We start from the raw sequence: 12423 nt of genomic DNA, 5'->3' as shown, positions 1-12423 counted from the left end.
TTTAGAAATATTTTTTCTTTACATATTAACATGAATGTCTTTACTTTCACGGTTCGGTAGGTCGATGCGTGGTGCTTTGCCCGAGCGAGTCCTCGTGGCGGTATCGGGTGGCGTTGATTCCATGGTGCTGCTGGACTTGACTCGCAAATGGGCTGAGGTTACGGGCAGTCCGTGTCGCATCCATGCCATAACTGTGGATCACGGTTTGCGCCCTGAAAGCGCAAAAGAGGCAAGAAAGGTCCACGAGATCGTGCGCAACATGGGTTTAGATCATGAGATTATCTGTGTTCCTGAAAAGATTGACCCCAAACAGCTGGAAAAAAGTGCAAGAGCATGGAGATACAAATTGATGTACAATAAAATGAAACTGCTCCACATAGACAATTTGATGGTGGCACACCATTTCAACGACCAGCTAGAAACGTTTATGATTCGTCTGGCCGCTAACTCGACGCTTTTTGGTCTCTGTGGGATGCGCAACGTGTCTGCTTATCCTATTCTCGATCCATTTGGTAGCAAGCGTATATTACGGCCCATGTTGGATATCCGCAAAAAGGAGCTCTACGCATATGCATACGAGCATAATCTGGAGTGGTTTGAGGATTCTACAAATCTTCAGCCAATTACGTTGCGAAATAGAATCCGCAAATACTTGCAAACGGGACAGATAGAGGAGAATACTGTGGAGCAGCTGCTCTCTAGCGTACGCCGAGCAGTGGACGACGTTGAGAGCGATATGCGACAACTAGATAATGAGATCTCAGTGAAATTCAACACTAGTCTTCTAAAGATGTCGGTCATCATACCATCGACCGTTTTCGAGCGCTATCCGCTGCTGTCTCTTGACAGGTTTATATTTGAAAAACTCCACTGCGTGTCGGCCATTTCTAACTATCACCATCGCTACACGACTATCGATTTGAAAAACGCTACCGTTCGCACAAACGACTGGTCGCTCTCGGAGTCGATCTGGGACGGGACGGTGCCTGAAAAGTTCAATGTTCTCAAATGTCTGGTGAGAGTGGTGCGCTCTAAAAATAATATCCATCTTCTGATCACCCGAGCGACTGAAAAATTCAGACAGCCGGTCGAACGTGTCGTGAATGTCACCGCGTCGTGGTCGGAATGGGATTTGTTCGATAACAGGGTGTGGTTTCGAGCGAGAGGCAAGCCAGGGTCCTATACCCTTAAAGTGGAAGCCAACGGACTGCCTGCCTTTTATCACGGAGGACAATTCTTGTGCTATCCAACCATTGGTGGCTGTGGCAGTTTGGAAGTCCAGACTATGACGAAACCAATGCGTGTAATGCAAACGTAATATATTGTACAATTAATCCTCGAAACTTTGGTCTTCGCTTTCGCTTTGCTCATCCAGCTGGTAAGTGATTGAGAGGCCAAACTGTGTTTCAGTAAAACGAAGCAACGAAGCATATTTGAACTGAACCGAGTACGGGAAGGCTTCCATGTTAGTGAGAAATACCTTGAGACTGGTTTTGAGCCGTGACACTTTGACAAACTCCTCGGTATGTGAGGCAATCTGCTCGAGCTGGCTCTGCAAGCTCTCAATAAAGCGCTCAAAAAAAGCTGTTTGCTCGACCACCAAATCGACACATTCAAGAGCAAGATTGGTGAGGCTGTACCATTGCTCCAAACAGCAGTAGTTGTTGAGAACTAGCAAACCGACAAAACAGAAATTGTGCTCGTTGGTGAACCTGTGGGTCGTGAAAAGGGCATTAAAGTAGTCAGACTTGTCTCTGCTGTATTTGGACAGATCCAGCTTCACCGACTTCAATACCACCTTTGGGTCTGTCTGTGTCAACCTGAGCTCGCCGTTCTGCTTGCTCATGTCGAACTCGATGACTTTCCGCAATTCGACCAGTTCCGCCGTCGACGAGTCAGACGTTGTGACGAGCTCACTCGTCCAGTCACTCTCGACTCCCACAATCTGACTGTAATCGAGATGAAGCCCGAACTGTGGCCATTTATTATTTTTGAAATTGGAATAATTCACCATGTATGGTAGCAGGGCCTCAAACTGGAACGTCTGTCCTTTGCCAAACACCAGCTGATTTTCAACACTGACACTTTCGACGGTCAGCTCGCCTTCCACCACGTCTATGGAAATCACCTCGCGATCTTGGCATCTGACAAACTTGGCTGTCCTCGTGTTACTCAGCTGATTGGTAAGATGGACAAGATGGACACCATTCGTGACCTGCTTGATGCCACGGAAACTGACTTCATTGGAGGAGTCAAAAAAGAAAAAGTCAATTCCAAAGCTCAGACCTTCAGGTAGTTTCTTAGCAAACACAATGGTAGTTCCTACCCATGTCATGAATAAAAATCAAAAAAATACACCCATTTATTTATTTTATGTTGAAGATAGGACTCGAGATACATGCCCAGCTGAAATCCAGCAGAAAGCTGTTTTCGCTTTCAAAAAACACAACGTCGCTTCTGGACGTTCGTCCAAACACCACGGCCTCGTTTTTTGACGTTAGCTTGCCTGGAACGCAGCCCAAGCTCAACAAAGAGCCGCTGCTTCTGGCACTCAAAACAGCTCTCGCTCTCAACTGTTCGATCAGTGAGATCTCGACATTCGACCGAAAACACTACTTCTATGGAGACCAGCCACTTGGCTACCAGATTACCCAGCACTACCAACCAATCGCCAAAGATGGTTACCTCAAGCTGACCAAATACGATCTACCGAAAGAAAAAACTATCCGCATAGAACAGATCCAAATCGAGCAGGACACCGGACGAACCTTGTACAAAGAAAAAGGTCACAGTAACGTGGACTTCAACAGATCCAACATTCCTTTGATCGAGATGGTGACAAAGCCAGACTTTTCCAGTGTCGAGGAGGTAAGAGCGTTCATCAAAAAATTCCAACAGACTTTGGTGAATCTCGGAGTTTGCACAGGAGAATTGGAAACAGGCGCAATCAGAGTGGACGTGAATTTGTCTGTGGACGACAACAGCAGAATCGAGATCAAAAATCTACCCACAACATCAGCCATTGTCGCGGCCATCCGCCATGAATATAAAAGACAGTGTCGGTTAATAGAAAAAGGTGAACCAATCACAGAGGTCGAGACGCGAGGCTGGGATGGAAAGAAAACACAGAAACTACGCTCAAAGGAAGATGCAATCGATTACCGCTACATGCCGGACCCTGAGCTTCCAGCAATCAGGCTGAAACTGGACGATATTGTGCCCAAAGTTCGCGCCCTGCTACCGCCGTCTGTGGACGAACAGTTACAAGAAATTCTTCAGAAGTATGAAATTAAGCTTAGAGATGCCAACATCCTATTGGCCGACCACGAACTGATGGAGTACTACAAAGAACTTTACAATAAATGTGTTCAATCAGGCGTGCCTAACCCTATAAACTGGCTCACACACGAGCTTCTCGGAAGTTTGAGCAAATCCAACATGGCGTTTGAAAAGTCAGTGCTCCATGTAGACAAATTCGTGGAGCTTCTGGTCGCGCTCGAAAATGGCTTGATGACCAAGACAAACGGAAAATTGCTGCTTATGCATCTGATCAACAACCCACAAGACCAGAAAGTCCCAATTCCCCAGCTCTTGGAAGAATTCGATCTAACCAAGACAGACGAGACAGAGGTGTTGGAACAAGTGACCGACAAAGTCATATCTGAAAACCCCAGCGTGGTGGAACAAGTCATAGGAGGGAAGCCCAAGAAGCTAAATTATCTTATCGGACTTTGTATGAGAGCCAGCGAAGGGAAGTTCGACCCAAAACTGATTGAGGATAAATTGAAAGAGAAGCTTTCAAACTTGCCAAATACTACCAAAACATGAAAATCAATATTCGTTAACTGCCATGCAATTAAACCTTACCTGTTAGTCCCGCTAAAGCATTTCCTCGACGCCTTCCAACTGTCCAAACGTGTTCTCTCCGCTGTATAAAATATACAAGAACCCGTCTTCATCTTTGTATTGTTCGTAGATTGTACTCATCAATGATGCTGTTGGGGGGAGTATATCGTTCACAAAGATGAAAATGGCTTTTTCTGATGGCAGCTGAATTCTCTTTCTAATCACGTAAACAAATTGGCCCACTGTTAAATCGGATGGAACCAGGTATTTGCGCTTATCAATCTCAGGGATGTCACTCTCCTCGACCTTCTCACAAATGACTGGAATCCTGTCTAGAAACTTGCCTCTGATCCTAGAAGCCTCTGCCTTTCTACGCTCTAGCGATGTTAGCAATAGTATGCGCCACAGCTACTTACCAAAAGGGTGCTCGTCTTTGAATTGCGATCTCATTTTGTAAACGGTGATTGACGCCAAATGAGATATACGTAGTGATGTCTCGTTTGTTTACGCTTCTTGTAGTATTGCAAAGAAAGGAACTTTGTTTTCCCCTCGATAAGGGCAAATTAATTTTGACACACGATAAGAGTGGCACGCGCTGCAGATGGCAGTACTAAGAAATAAATCGGCGCGACGATCGTCCATCTAATTTAATATACACTATGATATCAATCGGAAAGCAGGTATGAGAGAACTGTCAGCAGAATCATAAGAAGCAAAACCCAATAACCATAGTGGTGATATGATGGTTTGGGTTGCATGCTTGGAAATCCCTGAGTCTCATTATCCACCATACTTTGCGACGGGCATGTGGCAGGCTCGGGATTTTCAGAGGCATCATTCTGCTCTGTTTCTGCTTCTGTAGTGCGTTCAGGTTGTGTGCGCTTGCCTTCGTTTCCCAGCAAAGTCTGGCGCAGGCGTCTGAGGCGCATTTCTCTGGGTGACAAAGCGTTCTCCTCTGCATTCAATTGGCTCTCTGGAGTTCCAGTTTGCTCAACATTGTGCTTTGGTATCTCTTTGAGAGTCTCGTAAAACCTTGCGCGATTTGAAAGACGAGAATTTAGCGTTCTGGGGGGTGGGCTGAACGATGTGTCCACTTTTGTAAAAGACGCGTCGTTCTTGGTTATGAGACGCGGCGCTCGTCTGGATTGCGGTCGTACAGTATCGTATTCTAACGGGAGCGGCTTTCCAAGATCTATTTTCACGCGTTCGGCTTTGGTGGACGGGTTTATCGAGGTCGTTTTCTCATCACTCACCAATGGCTGTCGAATTAGAGACTCGTGGAGTGTATCAAACGCACGGAGCTTTATTTGGCGAGAGTCAGAGCGCGGCTTGGATTGCCTCTCTGTCTTAGAAGCCCAATACGCAGATTTCATCGGCCATTCTACTTCAGTTCCAGCTGGTAAAATAATTCAATTACCTATTAAATAAATTCATCGACGCGCGTCGATAGTCCATTGGTATACGGCCCGACATTTTTTTGGGCTCAGTCAATCAATTGATTGGCTTGTCCTCTGTCAAGAGCGAAGTGATGCTGATAGAAGTAGGCGTTGTTTTCGGCTTGCTGAACGTGGCCGTAAAGTCTATGGCAATTGCCGCAGGCACTCTATCGGGATTTTGGGGCCCCGGAACATCCCCGGTCCTGCCTCGAGATTCAGGTGGTAAAAGTTTCGGCTTATCCGTTTCTCTAGCTGCCGCTAATTTCTTGCGCCTTCTGATAGTGCTTTTTTTGAGTTTCACTGGCCGATGTTTTCCATGCAATTTGTAGTACAGTCCACAGGCGTTGCAGATAGTCTGTCCGTATTCGTTACGACGCCACAAAGGGGTCACCGTGGTGGAGCAGTTGGTACATGCCACCACAAGGGACTGCTCTTTGTAGTTCTCGGATTTGACCGTAGCACCTCTCTCATCCTCATGAGAGATGAGTACTCGGTTATTGTATGATGGACACCCATCACATGAGCTGGAACCACCAGTTCCGTTACAATGGCCACCCCCCTTGCATGAACCCTTTTCAATTGATCCCGGGTTCAGTGGTACTAGATTGGGTGGTTTTTTCAAGTCCACCGGTCGGGGGGCGTTGTTCGCTCGGTAGTAGAGACCGCAAGCGTTGCACGCTAACGCCCCGTTTGATATCCGTCGCCACAAGGGGGTTTGGGTCGTTCCGCAGTTAGCACAGACGTGGTCTGTCATGGTGGGTGGAAAATTTGCTCAAAATTATTAAAATACCAGGGATCTCTGCGACCAGACTGATCTACGCCATCACTGTTCCGAACACCGACGCTGCTTTTTTCAGCCGAGTGCCTTTCTTTACAATAGCCTCACAAACGACACGATACGGCCGAATATCCTATTTGGGAAGATCTCCCAGATGAGCCCGCCGCTGACCAATGAGATTGCTCCGGTTTGTCAGCAACGAATTTTCTCTGCCAGTATTACGTTATATCTTACGTGTGTATATCTCTCATGACTGTGGCTGGTCTTTCAGCGACGAGCGTCCTGCCTTGAGCAGTTCGTCACACAAGAGCAGGTTCGACGCAATGCCCGTGGCAGACGAGATTGCGTTTCTGATCACGCGGAACGAGTCCCATATTCCGTCGATGGTAGGGTCCATCGGCTCACCTGAGTTCAGGTCGATTCCGACCGTCTGGCCCTCCTCGATCTCGTCCTGACAAGCAGAGATGGCCTCTAGCGCATCCAGGCCAGAGTTCTTGGCCAGTGTCTTAGGTATCACAAGCAACGCGTCGGAAAAAGCCTTGATACCCGGCTTCAGCTTGCCCTTGTTGGCCTTCGTCTCTAGAATGTGTTTGGAGGCAGACATGTAGAAAGCTCCAGCTCCTGGGACCAGCATCTGGTCCTTGATCACGTTCGCCACCGCACGCAGACCGTCTCTGATGGCGTCCTTGGTCTGCTGCACCACGTGGTTATGGGCACCCTTGATGAGGATGGTGCAGGATTTGGGATCAGCATTTTCTGTGACAAACGTGAATTTCTCCTCGCCAATGGTCTGCTCGTAAACCAGGCCCGAGAACCCGAGAACTGCCGGAGTGAGGTCGTCCACCGAGTTCTGTGCCTCTCCTCCACACACAAGCTGCAATCTCTCCATGTTTCTTCTCTTTGCTCTTCTGAGCGCGAGGATGTTGTTTTTGGCCAGCACGTCCAGCGACATTGGGTCAATACCCTTTTGGTTGATCACCACAAACCCTTTGCTTGGGTCGTTTCCGCACACCTCTTTTTTCAGCTCCACGATTTTGCGGAGCTTGTCGTCCACAAATTTTCTCTCGCTCGCAACAAGCTTCTCTCTCTGTTCAGCCGACGAGTAGTAGAATCCAGAGTTGACCTCGGTCTTTTCGTACTCCAGCGACACGTTCAAAATTAAAATGTATGCATTTTCCACCCGTTTTGGCATGTCTGGGTGTCTGGCTCCATGGTCCAGCACAAGGCCCTTGATGAACTTCGTGTCCTTGGCCGTCTCGTGCATCATGGCCATGATCTCAATCATGTGCAGGTCTAGACTCTCGTTGTCCTTCACGCTCAGCACCGCATCGGTCACAATTGGGGTCAGCACGTTGGTGAGTTCCTGGTTCACCTTGGTCGATAGCGACGACCGCGCAACTTGTAACAGCAGCTCTCTGTCTAACGTGTGCGGCTTCACCACAAACGAGTTCAAATACTCGAGCGTCTCCTCTCTGGCGGCCTCAAACCCGTCTGTCAGCACGCGGGGATGGACGCCTTCGTTTAGAAATCTCTCTGCCTGTCTCAGTAACTCGCCAACAAGAAGAACCACGGTGGTGGTGCCATCTCCGGTGATCTCGTCCTGCGCCGACGCAGCCCGCGCAATCATGACCGCTGTCGGCGACTGGATCTGCATCTCGTTCAGCAGAACCTTGCCGTCCTTGGTAATTTTGATGCTGCCGGCGCCGTCCACCAGCATCTTGAGGGTTCCCTTGGGACCAAGATTCGTGCTCAAAACGTCCTGCAAACCTTGCGCGGCAGTGATGTTCACCTGCAAAGCCTGCTGTCTGCGGATGGATTCGGCCTTAGGGTTCAAAAGCTGAATTGCAGAAGACATGGTGTTTGATTTCAGTTTTCGTGTTTGCAATTTTTTTTTCTCGACAGTGTTAGTGGCACGCCCCCCGCGATGGCAGCCCGATAAGGGAAACATACAAACCATCATATGTTTGCAATTTAAGGAATATGAGTGAGCCTCAGGTTTCCAACACTTTCAGCATCCTTGTCTTCCTTTCCGGTCAAGCAATTGAGAAGCCTGTCTCCGCGAATGGAACGGCAGGTTTTCTGTGGTCTAAGATGAAAGGCCGCGTGGAGGGAGACAGCAAGACGGAGCAAAAGACGAGTGCCTACAATATCCGAGAATTTGGAGGCGAGGGAGAAGTGTACATGGTTCACGACGACTGCATTGAGGTCTGGGATTGGGTGATCCCGGGCAAAATGCAATCAGATCGCCGTCTGTGGATGGTAGCCAAAGTGACCGATCTTGCGCCAAGGGGCTCTGTGCTCAAGGTGTTCCCCATCTGTTCCCGAAGACATCGAGGCGAGTATTTTGCTTTGGTGCTTGTGCGGAATGCGTATAAGGAGCTACAGTTTCTGATAGTCGACTTCAGCGCAGGGAACGTGACTGGGCTCACGTACGCTTTTACGGGTCTCGATGTCAATTTCGTTGTAAAAGGCTTGCGGTCTACACATCATTTTGCGATCGGCTCTTCGAATGGCACTGTTGCGGTCTACAATGTGCGCTCAAGGAAATTACTTGCCACCTATCGTTGCATAGTGGTCAATAACGAGCCGGTATTTGATCTCTGTGGAGATTGGCTGATATATAATGCGCCCTCGCAGTCTAAAACCTTGAACAAATGGCGAGCGGAGCACGAACTTACACCGCTCAAGCTCTCCAAACATGTCTCGCTGCTCAATAAGCTGTGGAAAGGCTTATCGAAAACAGCCCTAGACTCCGTGCTGATGTTTTCAGAGATCTCGCACTCAAAATTCAAGAAATTATTCGGTCGAGAGGGCCTTGCACCAAACGGGGAACAAGCCTCGCGACTCTCCACTGACGACGATGAGCTACTTCGAAGCCACAACTTCCGCGAATTGCTTGCCGCCATTCTCAACACACTGAACGTGAACTCAAACTACCTAGTGATGGTTGACGTTGTGCGCAACCAGACATTGTTCTGTTTTTCGCCGCCAGACGGCTGTTCTGCGGTCTCTCTTTCGCCCTTTGACCTAAGTGTTGCCACTGTAACAAACAGGGGTGACGACATATATTTGTGGGATTATTCCAAGTTTGATAAAGACATCACGCTGCTTGACAAGTACAAGCGCGGCAAGACCTCTGCCGTGATATCTGATATCTTGTGGACTAGCAATAACCAGTCGCTGGTACTTCTGAGTAAGCCTAACGGCTCGATACACTTGTTTGTCAACGAAAGCCTGACCGGCATGCTTCAAAGCCGACCTTCCAGCCGTCCATTGTCCGACAATCAGAAGCCCGAACAGACGCCATTTGACTGGTGTATCTCCAACGGAAATATTAAGAAGATATCGATTCCCACGCTACCAATGCCTTTGGACCATCAGCGATACCATTCCGAGATCAGTGCTCTCACAGATGCGGGTAGCTTGGTGCGAATAGACCAGGAGACAGGGAGGATGATATGGAAGTATACACCGCCCACGTCACCGTCCACTACCAGCATGACAGGCATGAAGGAGGTGGCGCCGGTTCCGCTGGAGCTGCAGTCTGTTGACCCAATTGCCGAAGCGGAGGTCGAGACGTGCAAGCCGTTCCCGTTTGCTTACAACAATAGGCGCATACAATTTGCGAAATTCAAGGTTGCCAGCGAAAGCCTGCGGCTTGATGGCTTTGGAAGTGTGGTGGCTGACTTTGAGGACGTCAAGTTTGGACGCTTTAATGGCAGCGTCAAGTTTCACAGCACAAAAAGCGAAGAAGAGCTAGCTATGGCTGCAAACGACAACTATGGCTCTGCCACGGTACCGAATGCTGACGAGATGTCTCACGCCGCGGAAGCATCGCTACAGTGATGTAAAATAGAAAATATGATTAATGTGCTTGAATTACACAGCTCAGCCGTTGTTGGTGAAAAGACAGTGGTCAAAGTTCTCGTTTATGCCGGTGGCTCCGTTCAGGTTGCCCCACCATCTTGGGAAATTGTGGGTGGTGTTTGGACCGCCAGCACCGAAAATGGTGAACGACAGGATGAAGATGGCGACCTGGCAGCCACCGATCAGCGCAGCAGCAACAATGTAGTTGTACTTTTTGAAGTACAGAGGCTTGTACTTTCTGAGATAGAACTGCGAAATGAAGGCTGCGATAAAGAAGGAGGTGATCGAGGAGTTCACACCGACACAGAGCCAGCCAATGTACCAGATCAGAACAGGAGTCTTGACGTTGTCGAATCCCCAGGTTGGTCTCAGGCGGTGGCCAAGGTAGAATGGCAACGGAAGACCTAGGCCAATGACCAGGGCCAAAGGCACCATGTAGTAAGTTTTTCCCATGGTGAACATCTCCTTAGCCAGGGCACCCCAAGCGATACCCTGGGTGTTGTACTGCTGGACGTTTTGACCGGACCAGATGACGGAGGTGGCCTCAATGTCTTTGAGGAGGTCAAATTGCGAGTCGACAATCGAGTTCATCATGATGTAGTTGAAGATCGCACCAATCACGGTTCCGATCATCTGCGCAGCAAATGTGTCTTTAGGAGGCAGCTTGACGTAGTAGCCGAGTTTCAAGTCGTTCAGCAGCGCGAAGGCCTGGCCGACAGAATTGTAGCCAAATAGCGTGAAGTACATGTTTGCCAGAGGAGATGGCTTTGGCATGGAGAATCCACCAATCATCTGGACCACGGTCTGCATCTGGGTGCCACCAAAACCGAAAATGGCGACAAGACCGCCCAAAAACAGTGTCAATGGGTACGACAGCGCCATGGCAAAAACCAGCATGTACCAAGGCAGACCGGTGTCACCTTCGTACAGACACACCAGAGCAACCATGAAGGACAGGACAAACGTGGCTCCATACCACCAGGTAGGCACCTCTTTGTATCTGAGCATGGCTCTCATGTGGGCGTCGTTGTACACGTCAGGGAGGACGCCGTCGGAGTTGAGTCTTGGGTCCTTGTCGATGTTCTTCCAGAACTTGAGCGTCTCGAGAGTGAAGATGCTCTTGATGTTGCGGAGGTAATTCTTGAGCGCAGTGAACCAATAAAAGGCAGGAGCCAGCTCTTTGCGGTTGAACAGCAGCATGTGCGTGATGGTAGCACCAACAGAAAGGTTGGTAGCAATGAGGTAAACGGTGTAGGTACCGGTCATGTAAGGGATGCCCTGCTCAGCAAGCTTTTCCTCGTCCAGGATATTGTTGGTGAGAATAGCGGTCTGGTTGTACACGAGGTAGTTACCTGGGGCAGAGTCCTCGTAGAAGAGAGATTGCGACAGGAATGGGAAGTTCTTGGATTTCCACACGTTTCCGTAGTAGACACCGCAGAAAACGATGATACAGAGGAAGTAGCCGATCAGGTTGTTGACCGTGGCGGTGAGCGGGATGGTCAGCGGCGAGGCGGTCGAGGCGATGTAGTTCCAGTCGAAGCAGAAGGAGAGCAGGCCCAGTCCCTCATTACCGTTGGTGCCACCAAAAATTCTGGACACCACAGACGATTTTGGTGCAGCGAGACAAGGAATTGAAAAACCAATGAGCCACGGGAAAATCCACTCTGGAATGATCTCGTACAAGAACATAGCCAGGAAGCACCAGTAGAAAACTCTGAGCTGTTTCTTGGTCTTCTCCTTGTTGTTGTGGAGCGTGTGGATGGTGGTCACGAGCGGGATCGAGTTCGGATAAAACATCTCTGACGGATACAGCAGGGCCTTCTTGAGGCCAAGCCCGACGAGCGAGTACCCGATCAGCTGAGACGAGAAAGTAATGAAAATACCAACACCAGCGTTGATGGAAGAGTTGTACCAGAGTCTTTGCACAGCAAGGACTTCGACAGCAAGAGCACAGGAGGAGGCAGAGCCGGCCATGATGGTGGCGAACGTGAGCTCCTTCTTGTTCCAAGGGCCAGGATTAATGTATCTAAGCCAGCCCTTGGAAGGAATAAATTTGTACCAGAGCTCTCCAAGCACGTGAGCAATAAGCATGAGAAAAACCCCACTCACCAGAATTGTCTGGGGCTTGAAGTAGAACATACACTGCAGAACACCACCAAAGATGGCCAGTCCTCCGCCGATAACAACCGAACGCACGGTCCAGACCTGCATCGTAGGGTCGTCGGAAGAGTCGACAATCTTGTCGACGATATCTTTGTTGGTCTTGAACTCGTTTTTGTCGAGCACCAGCTCGCCAAACTGGATTTCGACCTCCTGCAGGTCCTCAGTTTTGTACGCGACATCGCCCTCCTTGCCAAGAGTCTTGTCCTTATTCGTATTGTTGGACTTGATAGACTTTAGTTCAGCTTCATAGTCAATAACACCACTCGCTCCTTGGATAGGCATGTTGGAAATTGGACTATCAAAAGCGTCTTGGGACGCAACAATATATATGGC

General features: G+C 49.0%; 8 protein-coding genes across 8 annotated transcripts; 3 read left to right on the top strand and 5 right to left on the bottom strand.

The window, feature by feature from the left end:
* Positions 1-34: 34 nt before the first annotated feature.
* Positions 35-1318, top strand: KL928_002558 (uncharacterized protein; the record flags this gene model as incomplete). Its single annotated transcript, XM_043203047.1, has 1 exon — positions 35-1318. The coding sequence occupies one exon, from the start codon at positions 35-37 to the stop codon at positions 1316-1318; it is 1284 nt and encodes a 427-aa protein (XP_043059712.1).
* A 12-nt stretch (positions 1319-1330) lies between these two features.
* Positions 1331-2335, bottom strand: KL928_002557 (uncharacterized protein; the record flags this gene model as incomplete). The annotated part of the gene is made up of 1 exon (XM_043203046.1): positions 1331-2335. The coding sequence occupies one exon, from the start codon at positions 2333-2335 to the stop codon at positions 1331-1333; it is 1005 nt and encodes a 334-aa protein (XP_043059711.1).
* Positions 2336-2373: 38 nt separating this feature from the next.
* Positions 2374-3828, top strand: KL928_002556 (uncharacterized protein; the record flags this gene model as incomplete). Its single annotated transcript, XM_043203045.1, has 1 exon — positions 2374-3828. The coding sequence occupies one exon, from the start codon at positions 2374-2376 to the stop codon at positions 3826-3828; it is 1455 nt and encodes a 484-aa protein (XP_043059710.1).
* Positions 3829-3879: 51 nt separating this feature from the next.
* On the bottom strand, positions 3880-5219 carry KL928_002555 (uncharacterized protein; the record flags this gene model as incomplete). The annotated part of the gene is made up of 2 exons (XM_043203044.1): positions 3880-4208; positions 4640-5219. The coding sequence occupies 2 exons, from the start codon at positions 5217-5219 to the stop codon at positions 3880-3882; spliced, it is 909 nt and encodes a 302-aa protein (XP_043059709.1).
* A 118-nt stretch (positions 5220-5337) lies between these two features.
* KL928_002554 (uncharacterized protein) lies at positions 5338-6036 on the bottom strand (the record flags this gene model as incomplete). The annotated part of the gene is made up of 1 exon (XM_043203043.1): positions 5338-6036. The coding sequence occupies one exon, from the start codon at positions 6034-6036 to the stop codon at positions 5338-5340; it is 699 nt and encodes a 232-aa protein (XP_043059708.1).
* Positions 6037-6307: 271 nt separating this feature from the next.
* On the bottom strand, positions 6308-7915 carry KL928_002553 (uncharacterized protein; the record flags this gene model as incomplete). The annotated part of the gene is made up of 1 exon (XM_043203042.1): positions 6308-7915. The coding sequence occupies one exon, from the start codon at positions 7913-7915 to the stop codon at positions 6308-6310; it is 1608 nt and encodes a 535-aa protein (XP_043059707.1).
* A 125-nt stretch (positions 7916-8040) lies between these two features.
* KL928_002552 (uncharacterized protein) lies at positions 8041-9906 on the top strand (the record flags this gene model as incomplete). The annotated part of the gene is made up of 1 exon (XM_043203041.1): positions 8041-9906. One exon carries the CDS (start codon positions 8041-8043, stop codon positions 9904-9906), a length of 1866 nt encoding a protein of 621 aa, XP_043059706.1.
* Positions 9907-9948: 42 nt separating this feature from the next.
* Positions 9949-12372, bottom strand: KL928_002551 (uncharacterized protein; the record flags this gene model as incomplete). Its single annotated transcript, XM_043203040.1, has 1 exon — positions 9949-12372. The coding sequence occupies one exon, from the start codon at positions 12370-12372 to the stop codon at positions 9949-9951; it is 2424 nt and encodes an 807-aa protein (XP_043059705.1).
* Between the last annotated feature and the right edge of the window lie 51 nt (positions 12373-12423).

The sequence above is a fragment of the Ogataea angusta genome (assembly GCF_019207475.1).
Source record: "Ogataea angusta isolate 61-244 chromosome Unknown 61-244_NODE_5_length_850226_cov_91.758892, whole genome shotgun sequence".
NCBI classification, from domain to species: domain Eukaryota; kingdom Fungi; phylum Ascomycota; class Pichiomycetes; order Pichiales; family Pichiaceae; genus Ogataea; species Ogataea angusta.
Note: the sequence above shows the minus strand (reverse complement) of the source record. Positions and strands in the feature narration are given on the sequence as shown.